The following is a 27,338-nucleotide window of genomic DNA, read 5'->3' on the forward strand; positions in this document are numbered from 1 at the left end:
GAACATGTAAAAACCCTGCAAGAAATCTGTTAGTAAACTATTTAATCATTAAGACCTCTGCTAGAAATGCCAATTTTGAAACAACTTTTTTGGCAGTGAAAAAAAACATTTCACTTTTTGCAATGTCCTTTACACAAAGACCACCCAGAAACCACGTGAGCAATTGAAAGCTGGGTCTGCCTCTTTTTATCTTTGGTTCAGATTATACTGATTTCAAGATAGGCTTCAGCACCCGGATTTTGTCTGGGAATGGCTCTGGAAGGTGCATTATTTTTGCATCTCAGGTTAGAATTGGAAGAGAGAAAGTCTATTTGCATGTACAGTGGTTAATATCTTACTGAAGTAATGTTTCCTCTGAAAGCTCAATAGCCAGATTTCATCCCAGAGTTGCAAAAATTGTAACCAGTTGGCTCCTTAATCATTTTTGTGATGAAGAGTCCCCTTCTCGCACAGAGAGCTGAGTGTAGGTGGCTGGTTGTGGCAGCTTCAGAGTGCCCTAATTTAAATATAACAAAATTTCCCTTTACTGTGTAATTTACATGTAAGAGAGACTTTGTAGAGCCTTAGTGAAAGCAGCATGAAACGTTTTGTTTATGGTTGTAACTCGTGAGCCCCGTGGCTCTTGCACTCTTGTTGCATAACCACGCATTTCTGTCTGTGTGCAGACTTCGCTAGTGCTGGAGTAGGGTCCCTCTTTCATGGAGTGTGACAGGGCTCACAGCCAGTACATAAATTCCCTATTATTCATGAACCCTCCTTATTCCATTCAAGCACCAAAAATTTTGAGGAATTACGGTTTTTTTTTATTTTGAGGAATGCAGTGAAATTGTGCCTGCTGCGTGCAAAATGCCAATGCTGAAGCCTATGAGCTGATTTTATTCTTACAGCGCTGGACAGCAGCTCCAGGTTTGCCCACTAGCAATGGTGACCTCGGGCTATTTGCTGCCTTTGAAACTTGTTACCATCTTTTCCATAAAAACTAAGAGAGGGCTTGCAGTTTGTTGTGCCTGCTTTGAGATTTTCCAGGCAGCACCTGCCACTTCCAGCGCGCAGCGTCGTTCCTGTGAAGGCTCTTTGCCAAAAGGAAGCCTGAACTTTCCTTGGGGCACCAGCCCCATCTGAACCTCAAGGGAAGTGACCTCGGTGCCGTGCGTGGTCCGAGCCTGTCCCTGTCGCCACGGGGCCACCGTGAGCCGAGCGGGGTTGTGCAGGCGCCGTCCCTCGGGGAGCCGCGAGGCGCTGCCCGGATGCTGGGGTTGGTGATTCACAGGGGACAGGAAACCAGCAGCTGCTCCGAGCCCGGGAGGAACCGGCTCCAGCCCCGGCAGCTGCGCCCCAGAGGTGCTGGAGGAGATGGGACACAGCGGGGAGAGCGGCTGAGGCTGTGGGTAAGGCGGGGGAGGGAGGGAGGGATGGGGAGAGGAAAGTGTCCGGAGGTGCCTGGGGCTCCTTTGGGGCCACTAGCCCACCGAGCTCAGAGATCCCAGGTTAGACCTCGGTGACCCTTTAAAGAAGTTCAAGGTCATCCCTGTAAAACCTCTCTGAAAAGCAGCATGGTGGATGTTCCCTCCTCGCTGCTGCTTCTGGCCATCACCAGCTTCAAGGTGGGAATTACCAACTCTCTCTTCTCAGCAGCATTTAGACCCTTCTGGACCTGAGATGAGTCCGTCCTACACAACCTGCATTGCCTGTTTTACAGTACTGTCCTTTACCTCTCCTCATCCATCTGCTGATGGAAACGTGGGTTTAATTACATTATTTCTGCACTCACATCTTCTAAAATACTCTGGAAGATTCAATCTTTGCTGAGCTTCCCTCATCCTTGCGTGGTCTTTCTTCTGGCTCCTGCCTGTAGCTTCTGGGACTGCTGCAGCCCACGCTGCTCCCCCTCCAAAGCCCAATCCTCAAAAATAGCTGATTCAAACGACAGTTTCTGGGTTTTCCATTGATTACAGACCTGACTGGTTTCATGGATATGAATGTATTTATTTTACTGCATGTAAGTTCTCGAAATTGCTAATTCTAGATGGAAAGAGATTTGGTTTTGCATCAGTTTTCTCTTGTGTGATCAATGCTCAGTGTAATATGGACCATGAGGCAGATAATTTAGCAGAAGAGGGTAATTTTGGGATAATCTTGTGTGAGATTGGCTCATTTTCGTGGTACTGGAGTATGTAGTTACACAGGGGTTGCCTGTATTGCTAACATGGCATCCCCTGGGCTCCCAGTGGAAGTGGATGATGCTGTGAGGCTTCAATGCTGCCTGGAACAGGGAAGTTACAAATACAAGATACGTCTGTGAGTTACCTTTTTGTGCTGCCATGCCTGTTGTGACTGGGGTTTTGCACCGTATTTTCCACCCAAGGTTTTTTTTAAAGTATTTTCCGAAGTTATAATCTATGTGAAAGTTGGTTTATCAATTCTAATTTTCCCCTTTTATCATATGTTCTACTGAAATGCATCTATTGGCATAAAATCCTGATCTGCCTGAATAGCTGTAAAAACCCCAGACTTTAACTCTATGGCAGCAGCTTTCCTAAGAAGCCTGACACTGGCATAAATCTGGTAGGAAATGAGATGTACAGACCTCTGGAAAGGAGCTTTTTTGGAGGCTCAGTGCTGGTCATTGAAGTGGTTCCAGCCACAGGAGCTTCCTTGGTCTGAGACTTTAATTTCTGAATTGATGGGACTTTCTGTGGCAATCTGTGCCACACAGGCAAACAGAAAGTGGAGTTGCTTTTCTTAGACATGTTAGAGACATTGAGTCAAGCTGAATATTGCATCTGTTCAACAAGTCAGTGTGCTGAATTTCATATGGCGAGTCTTTAAATACACTCTCCACTTCGTATTTCATACCAGTGACTCATCCTACCAGCCTGAAGTAGAATTAATTTACTGCAAACTGGTGCAGACCACAAAACTTTCTGGAGGGGAGAGAAGGTGACTGGTTTATATTTGTCTTTTGGGGATTTTTTGATGAATAGATAGAATACATAATATAAATACATTATTTTAGTCGTTATCTTGCAATGTAAACACAGGGGTGGGCTTGACGTCTGCAAAGGGCTAAAATGTCTTCAGCAGAAATTATCTCATGGAAAACCAGGCGTTGCTGAGGCCACATCAACACATTCCTCACCCTCCTGGTTTCTCAGTAAAAAGTTAAAGTTCACTTTAAGTGCTCTTGCAGGTTTTTTTTAGTGAGCTTTGTGCCTCTTCTGCTGCTTTTGGGAAGTTCTTCCAGACTTTCCATCCATTAGGAATTTTATTTCCAGTCTGTGCATATCCAGCTTATATCCACTCACTTTACATGCCAGAATCGCCTTAGTTCAATTCAAAAGTTTTTCTCATTTTGTTGTGCAGCTCTTGGACAGATGGACAGTGAGTGTCCATGTCCTCTTACTCTCCATTTCAGTGGAATTAAAAGCAGGAGACCTTTTAGTCTTCCTGGATAAAACCACCTCTCCTTCCCTTGGATCTTCATAGTGAGCCTTGTTACTGGGGTGAATCCTTAAATTAGGAATGACAAGACCTGGCACAGAGTGGATAAGATTTTGCAAGTTCATTAATTCTTCCTAAACTTTTTTAGTAAGAAAAAGCCTGTCTCCTTGATTGCTAAAAATATCTGAGGCCAGAGAAGGAGCAGCCCCTGTTTGGGAAGGCGAGCTTCGCCCTCTGAAGGAGACCACAGCCCTATCCAGACTCCAGCGTGTTGCTCTCCCAGGCATTGCTTGTCTGGAGCAGCTGCTCCTGGGGGATTTGTGGGGTTGTGGTGCTCAGGGTGTGCCATGGCCCCCCTGGCTTCCTCAGCACAAAACGGGGAAAAACAGGCAAAAGGAGAAGAGAGAAGTGTATGAACAGAACAGGGCATTGCGACACTTAACTAAACTAGATGGGAACCTGTTTGCTCCCCAAGTGTGGGTTTAGCATCTTGAAAGCAGGGCTGGCCATCCATGAACTCCACATGTCCTTCTGTGCTGAGACCTCCATGGCTCGAGTCTATTTGTTCTCCTCTCCAACTCCCCAAGGCAGAGCACAGGGAAGCATGTTCAGCCTTCCAAATATTTTATTTATATCCTGCCAGCCATGAGTAAGTGCTTCCAGCCTTCTGCTTGTCATAAATCTGTTCATCACCTCCTTCTGTCATCTCCTTACCAGAGCAGGGCTTGTACCAAAAGAAAGGATTTTCCATGAACTTGGGTATTTGGGGAACACAAATGATCTCAGGGCTGATGGTGTGTGTGTGACTTGGGGGATAAAGCTGTGATGGGGTGGGACACACCATGTCCTGTTCATCAGCCCCTCAAATAACCACTTTTTGTGTCCCTGGTGAGTGGGGGGCTCAGGAGCAGCCAGGTTTTGCTGCCTCACTGCCCGCGACTGAAATAAAACTGGCTCTGGAAGGGAGAAGGTGGCCTGCCATGCAATGGGACAAACTAGGTCAGTGTTGTCAGGTGCCTTCAGCTCTGCCTTCCCTTCACTTTAAAGAAAAAAAAGAGAGAGAAAAAAGAGAAAGAAAAAAGAGAAAAAAAGCCAGAAAGCCCACAAACAAAGCAGCAGCATTGCAGCCCTTTGTATTTTGGTCACCAGCATTGGGCCAACTTCCTGCAGCTGCCTCTTGGAGATGCTTTGGAGATGATCTACAGCTCATGATTTCCATGGGGGATGCTGAGCAAAGGAAAAATGATGGGAGAAACCACAGGGTTTTGATTAGGCCCTGTTGGGTTCTGGTCCTGCACCTCTGAGGTGGGTGCGTGGAGGTCTGGGCACTTAAATTTCGAACAACTCGTCTCATCTTCTTCAGGAAGTGCTGCAAAAAACTGTGCAGAGAAAGAGAGGCCTCTGGGGGTCTATAAAGGGCAAAGCCATGGTGGAGCGAGTGCTGGTAGCTGCTGGGTCCTGAAGAGCCCAGGGAACCTGGAACATAATAGGAATAAGCCCAGTTTGTTCTCAAGCAAGGGGTGGTCTCAAAGCCTCATTGAGGTCACTTCTGGGCAGCCAGACGGTGTTTGGGAACCACTGAGAGGATGCTGACACCAAACCCCTTCAGCCATTGCTCCCTGTTTTGCTCAAGGTCTGTCTGAGTGGAAATGAGGGACTTCCCTTCGTCTCCTTTCCCTGCCCCATGCTGATTTACACCATGATTATTTTCACCATGCCCTGGTAATTAGGACCTTGGCACAGAACTGAGACTTCAGTGACAAACTGGACCACAAACCTCCCACCAACATGCTCAGCTGCTGTCCCAAGTGCTTGGCAGGGACAGGAGGATGTTGCTCAGTCCCCACAGGCTCAGCTGCCATGGAAGGCTTTGGGTTTTCTCCAACGTGACCGGGCTGTCAGAGCAACTTCCAAACTTCTGTGGAGTTTGGGCAGAGAAATGTTGTTTATTCCACTTTAATCAGGCAGAGACAGAAGGTGCTGAGCAGGGCAGTATCAAGCTGCTGCTTTCTATTGTCTGCTACTGGCACTTGTTTCATTAATTTGAATTATTTTAATTATCAATTATTATAACATATCTTTCCTCCTCCATTCACCAGTATAATCCAGGCTTAAGTTGTAATAAGAGAGGTTGAAGGTAGGCAGTAGGAAAGCTTCCTGCCAGCCAGAGCGATGACGTACTGGCCTTTGGCACATTGAAGCATCTCCATCCCTAGGGAAAAAAGTTTATTAAAAACACAAAATAAATTAAAATAATCTGTAATTTAAAAAAATCTGGCCCTGGGGAATAGGAATGGGCTCAATGATCCATCTCAGTGCCAGCAGGCTGCTTTCTGTGATATTTATAGGATGTTTTGTATTTTAAAGGAAGAAGTTGAAGCCAAATCATGCTGATTGTTGAAAACTGTTAGCTGCTGTTTCTGGAAAAGCCTGTCATGGAAAGGAGGGGAAGGAGCCGGTGGCTGAGCCAGCTCAATGCAGAAAAAGGCATGGGGAATTTAACAGTGGAAGTCACTCTGAGCTGCAGAAAAGAGCCAGAGCACATTGTGCAAAGGTCTTGACCATTTAACTATTGCTGAGTGCCTCCCTTTTTCCCTCTATTCTAGATATTAAAAAATTACTGTCTGCTGACAGCGTTTGATGGCAGCAGTGTGGGTTTGGGGATTAGGAATGAGTAATTCGGAGCAGTGCAGGAAAGGGCATTGCCTCTGCTGCCCCGTCATACAACCCGAAAGTCCCTTCTGCACCCTCAGCAGCCTCCTGGCTCCATGGGGGTGTGAGGGCAAACAGCACGTGGCTTTTTGGGGGTAAAAGCTCTCTGAGGGATAGCCTCACACCCCCGTGTGCTCCCCCAGCTCACGGGGTCCCCTTGCCATGTGTTTCAGGCTGGATTTGGCTGGGCCATGGTGCAGCCGGAGCTGTGGGCGGCTGCGGCGCTGATGCTGCTCGGGGCGGCCCTCAGCCTCTGCCTCAAGTGCCAGCGCTCCGGTAAGTTCTGCCCGCGGGCTCCGGGTCCTGCCCGCCGCCCTGGCTGGGCTTTCCTCTTGGAATGTCCCCCCCGCCGTGTGGATTTGGTTCTGCTCAGCCATGGACCAGCTTTGCCCTTGTGGGGATGCTCACACAGCTTGAGCGGGGCAGAGGCTCTGCCAGAGAGCTGCGGGGGAAGGAGCACCCAAACTGCAGCACCCCTTCCTTGGGGTGGGTGCAACACTGTGGGCTGCAGACCCCTCTCCGTGGTCATCGTGGTTTTGGGACTCCACCTGGGAGGACCAGCTCCGGTTACACAAATCCTGCAGAGGGTCTGGGACAGGAGGGCAGGCATGGAAGGGGAGTCTGGAGGATAAATTCATACAGACAGTAGGGTGAGCACCCAGTGGGGTTTGAGTCCCTTCCCAAGCACTGGGGGGGTTTTAGTGGGGGAGAGGCTGCAGTTTGGGGACAGGACTGGTTGCTTTGCTTTGTGGGGTTTGAGACAAAAACCACAATTTAAACATGGTTTCAAAAAATTTCATCAAAACCCTAGTGCAGCTGCTGCTCACACTCCACTGTCCTGATGTGTTGAAGAAGTTCTGTGAATGTATTTTATTGGCCTTTCTGATCTCTAACTCCCAAATCATCCTTTCTAAGAGCTTTTTGTTCCCTTCTCTTCCAGCTACCAAACGGGAGACACAGCTCCATGAGCAGAGGAGCCAGTAAGTTGCCTTTCCCTGTTGTGTTTCTCCCCCAAACAACTCACCCAGGGTGAGCCCCAGAGCCAGATCCAAGCTGAAATCTGGGTTTATATAAAATAAAATAATGCCAGGATGGGATGCAAGGTGGTGTCCCCCAGCCCAAGGTGCTGCTGAAGGGGCAATGCTTTTACAGAGAATAATCCAAAATTAAACTGAAGCTCTGACTGTGATGTCTTGAGTCACTAACTAGTTGGAAAAAGGTCTGGGAGAGAAGGGCAAGTTCTTATCCTGTTCTGTTGTGCCCTGAGATGAGACAGAAAGGTTGGTTACTTTGTAAAGAAGCCCCTGCCCTTGACTGGTGCTGGTGGGACCCTGTACCAGAGCAACCACTGACCTGCGGCACAAGAAATGAAGGAAATGCAGTGTACACACGTGCACCACCCCTTATTTCCTTCAGCAACAGACAAACCACAGTAAATTACATTTAAAAAGAAAAGTTGGGTTGTAAGCTTTGTTACAAGAGCAAACGAGGTGCAACAGGGCTCTGCAAAGGCCTCCAAGGGTTGGGGTGTTTGTTTCTGTGGGGAAAGGCTCCAGGGGGATCCATTGCAGACTGATGGAGCAGCCACTGAAGGCTCCATCCCCCAGGGGCTCCATCCCTCACAGACTCTTGCTGAATTGTCTCAACTTCTTGAAACATACCTGGGTTAGGTGCTTTGACTTCAGGTTTGTGGTGGTGTGTGCTCTTTTTAGAGATGTGGTGTGGGTGTCTTGCAAGCAAAGTGGTTTGACTCTACGTTTGGGTTTTTTGATATCTCTCCCACCAGCCCTGTGCCATGAATCCCAGCTGGGTATGGGGCAACCCCAATGAAAGAGGGGGAAATGGTTCCCAAAATTGGAGTTAGTAAGTGTCTGTGTAGAAACACCTGCAGTAGAAAAGGTGTTGAATCCTCTCGTGCTCTGAAAAGCAGCTCTCCTATTAACTAAAAAGTAAAGAGGTTACTGGGCATAGGTTATCACTGATAACATTATTTTATTCATATTGATGTTAAGGAATGATGGGAGGGGCAGAGGCAGCAGTGGAGGCGAAGCAGTGGGGTTTGAAGCCATTTCATGCATGAACATCCATTTTTTTGTGGGTAAAAAGGCTCTCCTGGCCTTTGGTTGCTGAAGCATCAGAATGGGAATCCTAAGAGATGTTTTCCTTATCCCTGAACCCTTCCCTTAACTGATGTTGGCTGCTCTACCAGTGGTCCAAAACCACATATTGTCTTTAAAGGATCAAAGAAGAGTCTCCAGGAAGATGTTGCCAGCTCATACAGGCCCTGCATGACATGCTGAGTGATGCAGCTTGGCATGTCACAGAGCCCAGCATGGTGCTCTCTGCCCTCCACTCACCAAAGAGTCAAGTCTCTTTTATCTGTTTTCTTTGTCATAAACCCCAAAATTCAGCTGATGTTTCACTGCTATTTTTTCCAGGCTCGAAAGCCAGCAGAGATTTGAGGTGATTCGATCCCATACCAGTGAGTATGAGCATTGCATGTGGCTCCTGCCTCGTGGTGTGGGGGCTCTGCATGCATAGAGCAGGGTGAAAGTAATATTCAAAGGGTCACCTTGAAGCCAGGCCATGAAATGATGAGGCCTGGATTGTCCAAGCCACCTTAGATGCTTCTAGGGATGCGAATTCTGAGCTCTAGGAAAAAAATGCCTTTTGCATTGAAAATAATTCACTAAAGCAATGTTGTTGAAAAGTGACACCTCAACTTCTGGGGCTGTTGGAACCATGCTGTGCACCCTGTGAAAATGAAGGTGTGGGTGATAGGAGTGACTCATTCATCATCCCCCCTCACTGCTTCCTGCGGCAGGTTGGGTTCAGCGCTGACCTTTTGGCTTTTATATCACAATGAGCAGCTGCTGAGTCCATGTGAAATGTGTCCATCTGCAGATGGCTCTGCCCTGCCCCAGGACTCTGCTGGGTCCAAGCCCCTTAACCCCTCCACAAGTCTCTGTTTCGTCCCAGCCCGACCAAAGCTCTCGACTGCACCTCACAGTGTGGAGGGAGGGGAATGACCCCCAAATCAAGCGGGTTTGGGGGACAACAGGCAACAAGGCAGCAGCTGGGATTGTAGCTTCCTCCAGCAAGTGTTTGCAAGCTCTGCGGTCTGCACAGACACCAGCTTTTTCTCTAGTTGTTTCCTGTTTTGACCATTTTTGAACATTCAAGGAACAATTTGGAAGCTATTTTAGGATGCATTAGGAAAATGCTTGCCAGTCCTGGGGATTCCTCTCTGGTGGATGTTCTGTGCTCTTTGAAATATCTGCTGCTGCCATAGTAATTTACACGATAATTGTGTTGTTGTTGCCAGCTGCAACCCGAAGGCTGGAAAAAATTAAGGAACCTGAAAACTTCTCAATAGCAAGGTAGGTAAAAAACTCAAATAAAATCTAGCTCTAGAGCCAAGGTTGGATGAAGTTCACACAACATACATGAACACTTGGGATTGCATTCTGGGCCCTATAGATGTGGCTTGGATTTAGAATTTTAGAATCAAAGAATAGTTTGGGTTGCAAGGGACCTTTCAAGGTCATCTAGTCCAAGCCCCCAGTGAGGAGCAGGGACATCTTCAACTTGATCAGGTTGCTTCATTTATCGATGGTCAATAGTATGTTTAGACTTCTTCTGGATTTTCTTCCGTCTGACTGCATTCTTCTGGCAACTGATTAAATCAAACCCAGGGAAGTGAGCTGTGGCTGTACATAATAGATACATTGTGGAAAAGAAATGGCCATTATTCACTTACAAGCAGTTTGATGTGAAAAATCCCCTTCTCCCCATCACCAAAACCCCCAGAAACTGCACAGCCATGATAACTGCTGCAGTGTTCAAACATAGGTATTTTTGTCTTGGGATTTTACCCCAAATTCTTCATCTCCCCTTGCTCCGTGTGTGTTTGATAACCTCACAGGGAAGTTTCATGGATGGTCCTTCTGATGGTGTGTAACTGCTGGTAGGGTGTGCTCAGACCTGGGATTTTAGGTCTCATTTCTCTCTTTCAGGAAAGCCACCGAAGAGCTCAGTGCTTCCTGTCACACTGGATATGGTGAGCAGCTTCCTAGGACAGGCAGATACAATGAATCACAGAATCATAGAACGGTTCGGGTTGGAAAGGACCTTAAAGATCATCTCCTTCCAACCCCCTGCCATGGGCAGGGACACCTTCCACTATCCCAGGTTGCTCCAAGTCCTGTACAGCCTCGCCTTGGACACTTCCAGGGATGGGGCAGTCGCAGCTTCTCTGGGCAGCCTGTGTGAGGGCCTCACCAGCCTCATAGGGAAAAACTTCTTCCCAATATCCCATCTATCCCTGTCCTCTGTCAGTGGGAAGCCATTCCCCATTGTCCTGCCACTCCCAGCCCTTGTCCAGTCTCTCTTGCCTCCAGACACTGAAAGGGGCTCTAAGGTCTCCCCAGAGCCTTCTCTTTTCCAGGCTGAACAACCCCAGCTTTCCCAGCCTGTCTCCAGAGCAGAGAGGCTCCAGCCCTTGGAGCATTTTTGTGCACTCCTCTGGACTTGATCCAACAAGTCCACCTCCATCTTAATTTGAGTCTATCCTAGGTCTGAGTTTAAAGCCCAGTGCTCATCCTGCTCTGGCTGACCAGTCTTGGTTAGAGCCACAGGCATAGATTGTTTAAAATATTCCCCCAGCTATTCCAATTCCTGTACCCTGCAGTGTCCAACCTTGCAGCCATGTCCCCTGACCTCAGAGCTGAGTGGGGGTAGAGCTGCTGCTGCTGCTGCTGAAATACTGAGTGTCTCCATTGTCAAACTGCTCCCATCACTCCCATCATCTCTTGTCCCCAGGGAGCAGGGATGAGTCCAGGTACCAGAATTTCCTTGCAGGTAAGTGCTGCAGCCACATGTCTGGGGGTTTGGGGAGGAAGGCTGCCGAGGGGATGGGAGGTCCCAGGGCATGGGAGCTGGCAGGGAGCACACAGGCAGCTGGCACTGCACCTGGCAGAGCTCTGGCTCGGTCAGTTTAGAGATTGCTTTGTAAGACACACACTGATCTGACTAACGGGCAGAGCTCCGGAGCCCTCTGCTCCCTCCCGGGGCAGTGTGAGCTGGTGCTTGCCCTAAGAGGATTATTGGTGTGTGGGGCTGTGCTCTCCTTTCCCAAGCTGGGAAGCATATTCCCCATCTCCCTGCCAGCTGGCAGGATGTGTCCATGAGAAGTGCAGAGCCAGGGTTTTCTCAGGACCTGGGGTGAATCAGGGCTACCTCCCCGTGCTCCAGCCACCTGGCTCTGCTGTGGATGGGCTTTGGGGCTGTGCCAGGGCTTGTGGCTGCTGGGGACATCGGCTGTGGCTGTGCTGGGGGGTTTGTCCAGCTGTGCCCAGGGATGGCTGTTCAGGTTGATGCCATGGTGGGGTGCTGACAGCAAACCCTTGTGCTTGCAGAGAACTGCCTGCAAGAAGATGCTGCCTATGTGTAAGTACCCTGTGCTGCCACCAGCCCGGTCGAGTGGAGCCATACTGGTCCCAGTGCTGTCCTGGTACTCCCATAGCTCAGCCTGGGAAGCCTGTGCTGGGCAGGAGGAGCTAACAGTGCTGCTCTTCTCACAGGGAGCCCATATCTCTGGATTACTACTACAACTGCACCAGGTTCTTCGCCCCACCCCGTGGTAGCTGCCCAGGCAAGCAAGGTGGGTTCCTTCGCATGGCTGTCCCATGGCTTCAGGGAGCTTGTGAGACTGTTCTTGCTGAGGTCTGTGCATCACTGTGTATGGCCTGAAGCAAGTGTGGGTCCAGGAGACACATTCATTATAAGGGTGTAGCAGGGCTGTGGGGCTTGAGGGATGTCCAAGCCCCCATCAGTCCATCTGTTGCCTATAAACAGGACAGCCCAAAACCATTGGCGATAATGCTCCTGTGGGAGTGACCACCCGATTCCACTGCACTGGGATATCCCATCCCTAGGTCACCACAGGCCATCACAAAGACTATCTATCTTTTAGCTAATCTACATTTCATTGTGGGAAACAGCCCCCTCCTGCTGAGAGATCTTCCCAGGTCACTTCCTTAGGTCCTTTGTCACTCCTCTTTCTTCTGTCAGAGAAAGATGAGGATTCCTATTCCTATGAAAATGTCACCATTGGAGCGTCTCAGGGCTCCGATCCAGGTAAGTGTGTTGCTGTCATGGTTCGTGTGTGTTACACAAAGTGCAGAGAGGGACAGTGACCTGCTTAGCCAAGAGAAACCTGCTTGTTCACAGCTCAGCTCTTCCTACTGGCTCTGTGCCATGGAGCTGGAGCTCCAGGGGTGGCTGCACGCACAGAGCAGGCCTGGAGCATTTCCCCTTTCTGCAGGAAAATGCACGTGGTGATACCTCCAACCTGATCCCTTTGACTTGGTGGTTTCTGCAGCAATTCAGGAGCTTTGGGGTCTACATCTCTAGGTTTTTAGTGTTGTTACAGCCAGGCTGATCATGGTTCTAGCCCATGGTTCAGCTTTCTCACCGTATCCAGTACAAGAAGGCTGCAGCCACAAAGCTTCTGGAGGATGACATTGGCCCAGTGTCCATTCAGGGCTTCCAGCATCAGTCCTGGGATGTTGTAATCAAAAAAGGAAGTCAGTTTGGTTTCCTTCTGTGAGTTAACACACGCTTTCTGCACTGCTAAAGCCTGCCCTGCTCCTGCCTGGCTTTGTGCAGAGTGATTAGAGGAGGCAGGATCAGCAGGGACCCGTCTGATCCCCATCCGTGCCTGCACATATCCAGGCACATGGCCAGGGCTGGAAAAATGATGAGGCAGCATCAGCAGATCTGTGCCGGCTGGAAACTTGGCCACGTGCACTGCGCAGTCAGGGTGCGGTGGTGGGAGGGGGGTTTCACAAAGGCCCATTTTTAGTCCATTTGCTGTTCAGTATTGTCCTGTCCAAACTCTTCCTTGTCACAGATGACACTGTAGACTATGAGAACAGCCTGGCGATACACACATGGAAACTCCAGCAAGGGCAAGGTACGTTCTCAGCTGTTATTTGCTGTTTGGGGATGGGGCTCATGGGCAGACTGCCTGCTACACTAGGCCAGTATAGACCATGCCAGGGCAACACAGCCATCACCCTTGTCTTGAATTAATTTTTTCCCCAACTGTCTGTGATAAATATCCAAGGCAATGTGCAAATTGCTGCACAGGCCCATAACTGAATGCTGCTCCATTGGGACGTGGTGTATCTCGTACTCAAAAGGCCACCATTTGGGTGGCTGTGCCTAAACCCTGACCATGGGATGCTACAGAAAAATGTTGCTCTTCAGGTCTTATATCCTCTTACATTTGAGGTTGCCTCAGTGCAAGCACAGCTGTGTAATCCCCTGTGACACAGAACTGTGTGCACACACCCACTGGGTCAGCCCTTGACTCTCCTGCTGTAATCAGGGGGCCTACTTCTCAAGTTGACCTTTTAACTGCAGTTTAATCTAACTTGTGGCTTCCTGTGAGGCATGGGGGGGAGTTCTGGCCTGGGAGATAGTGGGGAGTGTACACATAGATATTTAAGAGCTTTTTGTCTCTGGTGTGAAAGTTGCCTAAGGAAACTGATTCCTGTTTGCACACTCTCTAGATTAAATCCCTTTTGGCTCTGAAGAGCTGCCCAGAGTGTTTGCAAATTTGCTATGATCATTTTGAAGCCTCTTCAATGAGACCTTGACACTGATCTAAGGTTTCTTAGACCAGGCACAAAAACACATCAGCACCAAAGGCTAAATATTGGCAGGACACATGGTGTGTCAGTGGTCTGTGTGTTTTTACATCAACCCACTCACTGATGAGTGCTTCCCATCCTCACCCACAGCCCCGCTGACAGAGAGCCCGGATGATGAGCCAGACTACATCAACGCGGGTCCTGTGTCAGGCCCTGCCCTGCTATCAGAGCAAAGGTAGAAACAGAGTAAATGGTTGATATGTTTATGTAGAGTGGAAGGATTTGGTTTATGGTGTTTATTTAGGGGTGGGAGGATTTGGTTTATGCCAAAGGGAGTTCGGCTGGCAGCACCAGCACAGCAGCCCACATGGGCAGTGGAGGAGTGGGAGGAGCCCACCCTGTGCTGTGCCACATCTCTGGCTAATGCCAAGCTAACACGGACCACGGAGACAAATTTGTCCAAGTCCATGTCCCAGCTCCAGTGCTGCCCTCCTCCAACAGGCACAGGAACTCTGAACTGCTCCAGAGCAGCTTAAGGCAGCGCTGCTACGTGCTGTGGACAGGGACACCCAGAACCCCCCGGCTCTGAGCAGGGATTCCCTCAGCTAAGCCCTGCCTGCTGTGCTAAGACCACATATCCTGCCCCATTATCAGCACCAACCTGATGCTGCTGATAAAGAATTAGTCAAGGAAGATAAAGGAAAAAAAACCTGCAGAGAGCTGCAGGAAGGTTGCATGACAGAGGGACAGTGAATGATGTACTCGTTAGTGCTGGTCACCCTGCTCCAGGCTGGACTAGGACTCCAGCTGGGAGATGGACTGGGACCAGTATCGCTCTCCTTGTTGGATTTTTACTCTCTTGAGCACCTGCAGAGACCCAGTGGGATTGTCCTTATGCCATGTGCCAGCTGCTGTAGTTTTATAGGGTTTTATATTCCCCAGACTGTAGGCACCAGCAGTGCACAGACTCCCAAAATCAGATCTTTCTGAAGCCATGCAGACTATTTAAGATTTGTACCCACCATGCAAAGCACAGTCATCCCATTCTGCACCCTATGGCATTTGCTTCTGCCAGATGTAGCTGGACATGGAAAAACCCAGCCTGAGAAACCTGACCCAGCCATACCTTGCTGCCAGGCATTTTTTGCCATTATAATGATGCCTCTGTTGTAGCCTTTGCCAGCATAATAATATTCTGAAATCTCAATCTCCAACTAACAAATGCCAGCAGAAGTTCTCCACCAAGGGAGGCTGAATTGAGGAATGGGCTCCTGGTGCCTCCGTGTGTCCTGCTCTGATCAGGGATCATCCTCCAGGAGCACAACTGGTGTTTCTGCTTAGACATGGACATTTTGTAGTGTATGTCACTGCTTGTCCCTGGAAAGAAAATGTAGCAGGCAGAAGAGTTAAGTTGAAAGCAGGGATTAAAAGTCAGTGGACTCACTGTTTTTTCTCCTCTTATTTCAAGTATTCTGCATGAAGTCTGAAGAAATCTTTTGCTGAGCTGTAAGAGTGCACCCAGCAAACGTGCACAGGGAGAGGGGAGATTTCCATGCCTCAGTGAAATCTCTTCTCCAAACTGTGCCTGCAATGATGTAGAAGGATGTTACTGAAAGGAAGAAATGCGCTGCTTGAAGCCCCACAGAAGTCCAGCTGCAAACCGCTGCCCCCAGCGACCATGGACAAGCCCCAGGCTCCTCATCCCATCTCATTTCCCTGCATGTCCACTCGGGGGAAGATGGCCAGGCTGGGCAATGTTTTCTGCTGTCAGGCATGAAATGAATCCTTAACTTGCTGAGCAGTAATGCAGCCGGCTGCCTAATTTGTCAGGGTGACTCATGCACGATGGTATTAAGCCATAGGGATTATGTTTGGATTTAGTTCCTGTGCTCTCCTACAGAAGCAGTTTCCTACACAAGAGGAACTGGCAAGACAGAGGTTGTGTTTATAACAGCAGTGGTTGTCTGGAGCTGAATGAGATTCCAACCTGTTCACAAAAGCTAAAGAGGATTAAATGCCTGCCTTATCCATGGCTTGTAATTCACAGTGTTGGTCTATAGCAGTTTTCCTCATGTTTCAGTATCAGTTTCATAATGATACAAAGCACCAGCAACAACTGTGAGGGTCAGATCCACAGCCACCAGCCTCAGAAACTGTACCAGTCCCTCAATATGGCTGTAGGAACATCATCCCAGAAAGAGAATCTCTATCTCCTGAGCCCTGATGCACAGATCTGGCACTTCTGGAACACTTATTTATTAAAACTGAAAGCATCCAAAGAAAATGGGGCGTTTTGTTATGGTTTGCAATTATACAGATGTCTTCATGGTCAGGTGACACAGAAATGGGAGGACTTGAGGTGACATGGGAGTAGTGTGCAGGATCTTATGGGGAGAAAATGCCTTAAAAGCCTTCTTCCTCAAAATCGGATTGGAAAACTGTGTTTCAGGAAAGAACACAGCCCACACTCACGGTGAGTGAGCAGAGAAGGGGAGCTAAGGGTTAGAGAGCCGTGGAGTGGGAGAAGGGATGTCAGGCGCTTCCTGCTACAAATGACTTGGCTCTAACTTCAGCAGAATCACCCAGAGACCACAGGTGCCCACTGTTGGTGTAGCTGAAACTGGGTGGGTTGGAGGCTGGCTTAGGAGAAGGTTTACTAGTGGCTCCTACAATTGCTACAAGTTTCCACAGGACTTTTACAACAGAGAAAATCTAGTGCACTTCAGGGATGCACACAGGCAGGGAGCTACAGCCTGGTTTTCTGCTCACCCCAGCCCAGCTTCTCCTCGCATCCTTAGGTTTCCTGATGGTCAAATGCTCTGCAAAAAGTCTGCACAGGTGCATGGCAGCAGGGTCCCCGTGAGCTAGAAGCACAGAGTGACAGCCTGTGCTGGCTCTGCACAGGCTCCCAGGCAGGTAGGGGGTGCTTGAAATTGTCCCTGGCCCTCACAGGGCTATGAGACTGTTGGGATTCATCCTCAGCACCTGAAGAAGCTCCTGCTGTCCATGAAGTGCTGCAGACTGTGGATTGTTCACTGCAAGGGTGAGCTTGTTCCAAGTGATGTCTGATGATCTTACCCACTGGTGATTCATCTCCCAATCAAGGGAGCCATTCATGAATAGGAGATTAGCAGCAGTTACAGATCCTTGGCACACAGCAACAGATCCAGCTGGAGACCTCCCAGAAAGTTCTAAGCATTAGGTCAGTGCACGGTCAAAACATGAAAAGACAAGATTTACTGCTCTCGTCACTAAGCAGGGAGGCAGATTACACCAATTAGATTTTCTTGGTACAAGGTTCCTCCATTGCCAAAGTCTGAGTTTGAAAGTTGTGGAGCCAAAGCAGGCAGGGCAAGAGCTGGATGTGGAGAATTTTCCCTTTGCTTACTGGGTGTCTGAGCAAATCTCCCTTTGCAGCTCTCCAGAGCAGTCAGCTGTAGTGAGGGGTAAATCCATCCTTAGCTTTGTAAAAGCTTCTGGAGCACTTCTCAGCCAGTCACCTCATTACACTGGAAGGTATCCAGGGACTGTTTCAGGAGCTCTCATCAATGTTTGTTATTAGTCTTGCTCTGAGCAACCTCACAGTTTGTCTTTGCCATGAGTGAGTACGGATGTATGTGTCCACTGACACGCTGTCCTTTCAGGATTGGCTTTAGGTTTGCAAGGATTTCTGGTGCTCAATCAGAATTGCTAGACGCAGTGTCATTTAAACCTAATACAAGGAGACTTACATCTCCCCTGGGCCCACCTCCTTCTCCTCACATTAGGTAGGCAGTCAAGTGAGAAATTCACTTCCTGTTTTCAATTTAAGATGCTTTAGAAAAGTAGTTCTGGCACTGCTGGTGCAGCTCTGAAATGGAGCTGGGGAGCCTGTGCTAAGTGCTGGGAAGCAGCAGCTCTGCACTCAGAGGGGGAACAAACACCTTTGGAGAGTAGGAGGTGTTGATGGCCTCTGGGATCAATACTAGTCCTCTTCTAAAGAAAAGTGAGTGTGATTATGTCCCCACAGAGCTGGAAATGATTAGCCCAGAGGAGAGTGCTCCAAACTGGAGCTGTGAAATGCAGCTACTGAATATAGTTGAGAAGAAACCCTCTGAAACCAGGTAGGAACAGGAGCCATGATCCTCCATGTTCCTCACCCTTCCACTGGCACCACCACTGTAGGCAGGCACATTCCACAGGGTGAGGACTGGCCTTGAGTCGTCCTAATACAGTGTTTGCTGCTTTATGAAACATCCATGGTAACACCTCTTCCTTCCCCATTCAGCAATGAACACATTTAACAAGAAAGCAGAGACAGAGTAGGCTGGTTATGATGTGCAGTCAAAGGAAAATTAACCTTATTTAAATTTTTGGGGACGAAAGCTGTGATGCTGTGTCTGTAGAGAACTCAGCAGCTCAAGCCCCAGTATTAAACTATTAGTTGTGTACTTAATATTGAGTTTGTGCTGATAGTCACTGGCTGGGAACCAAAGCCTAAGTGCAGTACATATCTAGTGAAGGAAGAATGTACTTTTGAGCACTACATCCATTATTCCAAGAGCTGTTCGCTGCATGCCCTGCACTTTAGCTGCCAATACCCTTGCTCTCCTGCACATTGAATCACAAAAGTTTGTCTGCAGGCTCTGCCAGAGGAGCTGCAGGAAGACTTGAGGGGAAAGTCATGATGCCACCAGCTCTTGCTGCTGAAACTTGTGACCCCTTTGGCTTGTCAGAGAATGGGAGAGTATGCCCAGCCCCTGCCTCAGTGCAGGACCAGTCCCCAGGCTGAAGCCAATTAGTGCTGCCAGGAAGGATCCGTTTGGCACCAAGACAGCTGCAGTAGGGAACTGAACACTTGGGGTGGAAATCATCAACAAAATGGGCAGAAGTGCAACACCAGCAACTTGTGACTCTGTGCTCTTTTGTGTGACTGCTGTAACCAGACCAGGCTTCATTATATTAAGATGTATCTGCTTGGAGGCACAAGTCCCACATCTCATATCAGGTGGTCAAATTCAATTTATATTTACTTTCTCTCTGCATTTCACACTTAATTGCCCATCTACACTGGCAAGGTGTTTCCAAAACTGGACAGGAAAACATGATTCTGTAGCTTCTTGGCAGGCTGAAACTATGCCATTACCTAACCTGGACAAGCAGGGACAGGAAAGGGACCTCACATGCAGAGCATCCCAGAATTTAGTAAAATTTTTAAAGATTACAGAAGGAATATCCAAAATATAGTGGCACCATTAAGAAATGTGTAAAATTTCTCCTGTATGTTTGGTGAACATACCTTCCCTACCCACAGGACAAAGTGGCACTTGCACAATGTATCTCAATTATAACTTCAGTTAATGCTGTATTTTGTGCAAAAAAATTCCTTCTTGGTCTTGGTAAGATCACTGATGACCAGGCTTGAAGTGTAATCCCTAACAGCAGGGTTCCATTTTCGTTTCTCCTGCTTAGGTCTCAGTACCACGGACATAAGCAGTTTTGCTGAGTGCACTGGAAAGATCTTACTGCTCTGGACTGTCACAGTCCTCCATTCTATCCTGGTTATAAAACACATAAAAGTTCACAGGTTAAAGTAAATTTTAGAGCTTTATTGGTCTAAATAAAAAGGCATGAATCATTTTTGCAAAAAAATCTGGTTTCCTCTCAGCAGGCTCGAGGAGGTGCCTAACTGGCTGCAGGGGCTGCAGTCTTCTGGCACAGCCGGGCCAGCAGCCCAGCCATTTGTAAAAGGGAGTTCACACCTTCTGCTATCTTCATGTGAGTGTACCCGATTTCCTGGTGACAGAGACATTGTCAAGTCTTCTGTTTGCCCCCCCAGTCTGTGTATATTTTACTAATGACTAAATAGAACATACCTCTTACTGCTAAAAGACCAGCTTCAAGTCACTCTAACTTCACAGAATGTATCTACTCTATAAACCAACTAAAATGCCTTTTGTTTTGAAAATCAAAGCCTTTTTTCCCCCCCCACTTCCTTTGTAAGAAGCAAGGTGCCTACATATAAGGACAGGTTTCAAATATGAAGAGTGATTCCATATCACCATCTTAACCATTTGTCAACTGCCTGTTAATATAATTTAATATTTTACTATCTGTTGGACTAGAATCAAGTACGCACTTGATAAACATTTTCAAGGAGTTATTTGAGGTTTTGGTACAAATAATAAATTCAGCATTACATCTGCTATTAATTGTGGCTGATCACTAAAGTGCCCCCTGGCACTTCTGTGGATGTTCAGATGCTAAACTTCAAGTGACCCTTACTGACAAACTGATGATGCAGTGGGAAAGAAAGCTGTAATGAGTCAAGAAACACTTTCTTTATGCTAATATACAAGAAATTTTAAATGGAAACCCCTGAGGCTGCCCCCGATCACATCCTCTTCTTGAAAAGGCCCAAAAGATTCCCATCAGGAGCTGGGTTAGTACTAACCTTGATAAATTCCAGTTTCAGATATTCTGGCATTTGAAAGGTTTTACACACACGGAAGATATTGCCAATGACATCTTCTGGAGAGTATCCAAGTCGCCACAGGTGGGCAAGAATCTGTGCAGGCAAGAACAATCCCCCATTTATCTGCCAGGTGAGTCAAGATATTGACTTTTGGAACAGCTGTATATAACTGAAATTGCATGTACTATTTATCAGCTGATTTAACCTCAAGCATCTAGCAAGTAATTTCACTACAATTTCCTTTTCTGCGTGCCGGCTTATTTATCTGAACAAACTCCCACACAAAAGGGATTTAGTTCATCTACGTGGTATTGCCCTTATCTTAAAAAACAACACACATTGTGAATTCCTCAAAGCAAACAAAAAAATTTGTAGAGAAATAATGTCTTTCTATACTGACACAAGACATGAAAACCAACCTTGTATGCTTCATCAATATTTGCATTTATGCAGTGTTGTATCATTTCCTTCACAAGCAGAGGATGAGGCTCATCACATACCTGTATCCAAGAGAAATATTACACTTAAAATATTAGAAGACTTTGTGTTAAACCTCTGGTATTTTCACCAAGCTTCCATGGAGCTGAAGTACTGAATCAGAAATATTCCATAATACAGACTAAATTTTAAGTAATCTGACTTTTCAGATAGTCTGTCATGGCAGACTCAACAGCATGAAATGAGAACACCCAAGTATAGGTTCCCAAGTTATCACTGAAATTTCCCAGCAGTCATGTGATTTGTGTGCTTTGAGAGAGCTGCAAAGCCACAGGGGCTCAGATGTGCCATTAGGGACATCTTTTCAAAAGGCATATGGGCTTTTTAAAGTCTAATGCTGTAACTGCTACATACACAGGGCTGTCTGCAAACTAGCAAAAAGGCTTATGTGTCCAATGGAATCTCACACAGCCATAGGGCTAAACTTCTGGCAAAACTGTTTTCAGCTATTACTGACCTTAAAGACATTTTCACTGTTTATAAAGCCAAATCCAGAGTATGTGGATTGTAGGTTGTTTAATGCCTGTGAAAGAAAAAAAAAGACACTATTTATTTTCTGAAGTGCTCTACTTCTCACTCCTCTCCCCAGGATGAAATGCACTTCAGGAAATGATGCCAAATAAGCAGTTTGCAATTAAACAACAGAAAAAAAATCACCTATTTCTGCTGACTTTATTTCCTCCCACAAATTTGGTATCCACTTCCCACCAACTCACTTTTAATAAGCATTTTAAGCCCTCACAAAACCAAATAGTTTAGTTACTCTTGGGCCATAAGTCACATCCCCGTTGCTTTACCTCTCCAGAGAGAAATCCTTGAGAGCTGCAATTCAGAAGTTTTTTGCTTTAAATAGAAGCCTTTGTTTCAGTGTCTTTCTCCTCTTACCTGTCTCATATCACCTTGGGCTGTGAAGATAATGGCTTCTAGTCCATCGTCTGTATATGATACATCCTCTTTCTCAACAATTTTCAGTAGTCTGGCAAGGATTTGTGCATCTGTCAGCTTGGTGTAACGCAGCACTGCACACCGAGACTGTATAGGTTCTGAGGACAGAGATGTGTAATTAGCTTCACCCTTTTTCTCAAAAAAAACCCACAATGAAACATGTCTTCATTTCAGTTTCCAACAATTCTTACATCTTGTAAAGAAAACTGGTATGTAAGCTCCAAGCAGAACACAGCCTCTCCTTAAGCACATACAATTGTTACGGTCCTTCCCTTGAGCCCAAATGTGCTACTGGAGTTTTTCCAGTTTTGTGGAAATATATACAAAGCTCAGCTTCCTCTGTTCTCCTGGATTTCTGAATATAGATGTTTATCACGTTATTTTATCAAGGGAGCTCTAAAGGTCTGCAATGTGTTCACCTATAGGCAAACTTAAGATTATGATTCAGAAAGGACAAAAAGGGTACCCAGTAAACAATACATCAAACATCTTAAACTGTAGCAGAGTAGGATGCAGATTAAGCCCAAAGCTTCTGCAGTCACATATGGCACTATCCATTAAAAATGGCTGCTCAAAGGGTTCTCTGACTATACAAATCAACTCTCCTATCAGCTGAACTACAGGTGGCTTGATTTTTCAGAAGTACCATGCTTTCTTGCAACAAGCTGGTCCAAGGTATTTCTGGAAGCTGCCTTGGAAGTTAGCCAACAGTATGGAGAACATATGACAAGAACACCCAGGAACCAGCAGCACTTACCTATGATTTTGTCAGAGGCATTGCACGCAAGTGCGAAGCGTGTTGTTTTGGAATAAATTTCCATTGTTCTTCTCAATGCTTGCTGTGCTCCATCTGTCATGCTGGAGGGAGACAAGGAGTTAGGACAGATTTTGCCCTTTGCTCGCTCATAAGTGCAGCCTAAGAACTATTTTCGTACAAGCTTCAGAGTTTACTGATGTTAAGCTGTGCTTTGTAAATGACTTAATATTCTGGTTTGATAAAACTAAGCAGCTTTTTCTAGTCACATGAACAAACCCTGCAATGTCACTGAGACCTCCAAAACATGCAAACTGACATCCATAACATGCAAAATGAAATCATTAATGCTCTGAAGAACACTGCTAAGAATATTAATACACCACCTGCATAAGGTGGAGGAGGAGAATGTTCCATTTTCATCCAGTGAAATTCTCTATATGAGCCAAACTCTTCAAAGAGAAGGAATCACAGAATCACAGAATGGTTTGGGTTGGAAGGGACCTTAAAGCTCATCCAGTTCCAACTCCCTGCCATGGACAGGGACACCTTCCACTAGACCAGGCTGCTCCAAGCCCTATCCAACCTGACCTTGAACAGTTCCAGGGATGGGGCATCTTTCCAGCAAACTGAAAGGTGCTGTTTCATATCCAGAGCACTCCACGTCAATATTCAGCATCTCTTTTGAAGCAATAATCTCTGCTTGCTGTGAGTACTCCCATAAAAACACTGTTCAATCCATATTAATTTCCTAACAAATTGTTTTGAACAGCTTGATAGAAACACTCGATACTGTCCAAGATTGGAGCTCTACAGACAGGAGAGATGTGGCACATTTCACACAGTAGCTGAGGTCATGAAAAGCAACATACCTGTCTGCTTCATCAAGGATGATTATTTTATGCCGACCTTTTGGAAGTGTGACCTTTTGCTGGGCAAACATTTTGATTTTGTTTCTTACAACATCAATGCCTCTGGAACAATAATTCAATTGATTGATGATACATTGGGTGAAAATACAGAATAGATTTTTTTTCAGCAGCTACAGCAGAAGTGCTCCTGGTTCTCCCACTGTTTGTTCCTGCCCCTTCAGCTGTTTCAGTACAACTGCTATGGAACCATGCTGTAAGCCACACTGTCCAACTGATTCGGATTCAAACACCAACAATCCTTGCTTTAGGGGGTCTTGAAGAAAATAATTTAACAGCAGCAACACAAATATACACAAAATCAGTAACCTTACTTGCAGTACCACCACAAAATGACTTTGTTTGGCACAAGGAAAGGGTAATAAATAACAGCAGAAGCATTTAAGATTGCTTTGCCAGTTCTTCCCGCAGCTCCATCCACAGCCCCAGCTGTAGCTCAGAAGAGTTTAAGAAAAACAGCTGGATAGACTGAATCATATCAGCACAACATGGCTGTCAGTGCAAAGACCTACTTTTATTAAGAAAGGATTTTACTTTTTTGTTCTGTTTAGAAAAAGAATGTTGTGATTCTGTTGTTCTTCTATAACTGATACTAACAGAGGTAGGTGAAGGGTATTGTGCTCAGACAACCCACCAGGTAATGTCAGAATACTTCAGGATGGGTCTGAACAAAAATTGGGAAACGTAATCAGCCCTTAGTGCTGAGAAACATAATCAGCCTCTAGTGCCCATTAGATCCTTGGAGTACAGACAGTGTCCCCTACACATCTAACACCCTGATCCTACATTTTAATCAACTGCCCTTATAGTCCTAATTTCTCTCCCTCTAAGCACTGAAGAGTTTCAGTATAAACAACCTGTTCACATTTCATTCTTAGGATCCTCATGAATGCAGTGGGAAGCTTAACTCTTTCTAATAAATTTGAGAAAAAAGTACCACTATGGATTCTGCACTCTACCTGTTTATATTTTCATTAATGAAAGTATCTATAAAGTTTATAAAACATCAAGAAATAATATCTGTGTTGATGGGTGAACACCAAAGATTGCCTAAATTTTAATTGGAAAGACTGTACTAAAATAAGTCTTAGAGGTTTTACTATAGCATTAAGCCTATGAAACTGGCCTGGGTTTAAAAACAGAAATGGAAACTTGCTTTTTCATTAAAAATTTGGTAAGATTTATTCATTCTCACCTGTCATTTGAGGCATTCAGCTCCAGAACAGCATCCTTTAATGCAGGACCAAGCAGAGCACGAGCCAGGCACAGGATACTGGTGGTTTTACCTGTTCCTGGAGGGCCCTAAAAATGTGACAATGCAGCAACTGCTGATAAGTTTAATGCAATTGTCTAAGCTGTGCTCTCTACAAATCTCTTCGGTCATGAAAGAAGGCTGCAGCAGAGGAACTGCAGAGAAAACATCAGCCTGGAAGCTGTGCCTGAGCTCAGGATTCTGCTCCTAACAGAGGACGTATGCTGCAGGGAGAAGCACGGGATGTGTTTCAGCAGGCACCTGAGGCAGAGTTAAACTTGTTTCTCTGTGTATTCTGCCAAGAACATTGCTCCAAGACCACACAACCAATATCTCTCCCTCACCAGTACACTCAGGCACAAAGCTGATCTGTACTGGGAGGCCATCCTGGCTAGATTTCAAATCCAGGACTAACACTGAAATACAGAATAACACAGCAATACTCACAGCAATTATAATATTTGGTACATTTCCCTCTTTTGCAAAGACCTAAGAAAGAATGATAATAAGAAATTATGTAAGAAAATAACATGAACAAGCAGTTTCAATTCTGTTCTATTTTAAGCATCAGAAACATGCTTTTTTTCCCCTCCTGTTTCCATTTTTTGAACCTTGGTGCTTTTATATGTTTGGTTTTTTTAACTGAACTGTTAGAAATCAGCCCCTAGAATAATACGGAAATGTTTAAAAGGACTTAATGCCACAGGTCTTTAGTACTCTTGCCTTTCCTTTGCATCTGTTTTAATTATACACTTGCTAGTATAATCTTTCTGTTAACAAATACTGTGTTCACAGATTAATTTGTCATAGAATTATAGAATCCTGGAATAGCTGGAATTGGAAAGGACCTTAAAGCCCATCTCATTCCAATCCCCTGCCATGGACAGGGACATCTTCCACTAGACCAGGTTGCTCCAAGCCCCATCCAACATTGCCTTTGACAATTTCAGGGAAGAATTGATACAGCAAACATTTCTTTAAAAAAAATAAAAAATTATGTTTCTTTCTGTTGTTATACGAATTATGTTTATTAATTGAAACAATATTATTATAACAGCTACAAATTATCTAAACTGTATCAAATAGCCAATTTAAACATTCCAATTGAAAAAGGCATATTTCCTTAACACACCACTCAAATATTATGTAAAACTTGGAATTTTTTAAGTAAATCAGGAAGCTTTCTTACACGTACTCAAGTATGTATGTAAAATACAACAGTGTTTTTACTGGCCTGTGGATCTATAAAGAAATATAGATATATAGAAATAAAGAAAAAAGATACAGGGACAGCTACACACCTCCAACCTGCTCACAGTATCTTCATTTCCAACTATTTCAGACAGTTTCATGGGTCTGTATTTTTCCACCCTGTAAAAGTAAAACTCCACACACTTCACCACATCTAATAACGCTTTAATAGTGCTTTAGAGTGATGGACAAGGAGGATTATGTTAAGAGAGCACGGGACAAAGATGACTGGACATGTCTTCAGTGCAAGTGCTGCAGGGTCTCCCTCACTGCTAAGCACAGCATTCCACAAAACTAATCGTTCACTCAAAGAATCCCAGAATGGTTTGGCTTGGAAAGGACCTTAAAGGCCATCTCACTGGAGCCTCCTGTCATGGGCAGGGACACCTTCCACGAGACCAGGCTGCTTCAGGTCCAGCCTGGCCTTGAGCACTTCCAGGGATGGGGCAGCCACAGCTGCTCTGGGCAACCTGTGCCAGAGCTGTAGCACCCTGAAAGAAACACTTCCCAAGGAATCAGGGCCCAGACTGAAGGACAGATGGTATAAAAATTTATTCCATTGGTATAAAAAAGAAAAAGGAGGGAAAAAAATGCTCAAACAGGAATTCAGTGCCTCAGCCTGAGGGGAGAAGCCACCCTGCGTGCTCTCCCGTAGTCAATACAGTGCAGGGCTGACTTTTCCCTGGGTTACAAAGGAAAACAATGGGATTTTCTTCACTATTGATTTCTGGAAGTGTTCAAGGCCAGGTTGGGGCTTGGAGCAACCTGGTCTAGTGGAAAGTGTCTCTGCCCGTGGCAGGAGGCTGGAACAACACGGCCTTTAAGGTCCTTTCCAATCCAAACCATTCTGTGATTCTGTGATTCCTGCCTTCCCAGCCCCGGCAACAGACCGGGCAGGTCACAGGGCGCAGGCAGAGTCCCCGGTTCCGAGCCAGACTGAGCTCTTGCACCCCGGCAGGCATCGGGGGACGGCCTTGAACACGCGGGTCTGGCCGTGGCCGGGCGCGGCCGCCACGATCCCCGCGGCCGCCACAGCCGCTTCCTTCCCGCCAGCAGCGCGGCCCATGGCGCCCACAGCCCTGCCCGCCTCCGCGCTCTGCACCAATCACCGCCCGCTCGCCCCGCGCTTCGTCCCGCCCCGCTCCCTGCGCCGGGCCTTCATGGCGCCTCAGGGCGGCCGCAGTCCCTCGCCCGCTGCCCCTGCTCACCAGGGCAGCTCGTAGTGGCCGCTGCCGCCGATGGGCGCGGGCTCAGCGGATCCCCGCTTCTCGCCTGCCGACGGCCCGGCCTTCTCGTCCTCCGCCCCATCCAGCTCCATGGCGGCGCAGTTGGCGCTCCCGGCCCGTCTCCCCGCCGCCGCCGTGAGGGAAGGGGGGGGCCGTGTTGGCGGGCCCGCCTCCGGGGCGGGCCGGCGGAGGCAGCGGGGTGGGCGCTCTCCGGGCGG

The 27,338-nt window shown here is 46.8% G+C and overlaps 3 protein-coding genes across 5 annotated transcripts in view; 2 read left to right on the plus strand and 1 right to left on the minus strand.

Annotated features, from left to right (window-relative positions):
• Positions 1-1,193: 1,193 nt before the first annotated feature.
• LAT2 (linker for activation of T cells family member 2) lies at positions 1,194-19,535 on the plus strand. Its single transcript, XM_032129721.1, has 13 exons — positions 1,194-1,388; positions 6,327-6,429; positions 7,094-7,133; positions 8,592-8,635; positions 9,479-9,533; positions 10,170-10,213; positions 10,975-11,013; positions 11,571-11,601; positions 11,736-11,815; positions 12,226-12,291; positions 13,067-13,129; positions 13,962-14,046; positions 15,280-19,535. Exons 1-13 carry the CDS (start codon positions 1,248-1,250, stop codon positions 15,296-15,298), a joined length of 810 nt encoding a protein of 269 aa, XP_031985612.1. The 5' UTR covers positions 1,194-1,247; the 3' UTR covers positions 15,299-19,535.
• RFC2 (replication factor C subunit 2) lies at positions 9,786-27,303 on the minus strand. 3 transcript variants are annotated; one of them, XM_032129720.1, is made up of 11 exons: positions 27,103-27,262; positions 25,945-26,014; positions 25,091-25,132; positions 24,587-24,693; positions 23,335-23,436; positions 22,466-22,566; positions 21,649-21,806; positions 21,221-21,286; positions 20,685-20,765; positions 20,245-20,358; positions 9,786-9,863 (listed from the first exon to the last, which is right to left on the minus strand). In XM_032129720.1, exons 1-11 carry the CDS (start codon positions 27,210-27,212, stop codon positions 9,834-9,836), a joined length of 981 nt encoding a protein of 326 aa, XP_031985611.1. In that variant the 5' UTR covers positions 27,213-27,262; the 3' UTR covers positions 9,786-9,833. The 3 variants fall into 3 exon arrangements, with proteins under 3 accessions (XP_031985611.1, XP_031985610.1, XP_031985609.1); XM_032129719.1 differs by lacking the exon at positions 9,786-9,863 and adding an exon at positions 18,795-19,348; XM_032129718.1 differs by lacking the exon at positions 9,786-9,863 and adding an exon at positions 19,379-19,586 and having other exon boundaries at positions 27,103-27,303.
• The window catches only part of CLIP2 (CAP-Gly domain containing linker protein 2), a 100,487-nt gene continuing 100,317 nt past the window's right edge, over positions 27,169-27,338 (plus strand). Inside the window, exon 1 of the mRNA XM_032129704.1 lies at positions 27,169-27,255. The gene's annotated coding sequence lies outside the window, so the exon portion shown is untranslated. The remainder of the gene's footprint in view (positions 27,256-27,338) is intronic.

This window comes from Corvus moneduloides, chromosome 20 (genome assembly GCF_009650955.1).
Source record: "Corvus moneduloides isolate bCorMon1 chromosome 20, bCorMon1.pri, whole genome shotgun sequence".
Lineage (NCBI taxonomy): Eukaryota > Metazoa > Chordata > Aves > Passeriformes > Corvidae > Corvus > Corvus moneduloides.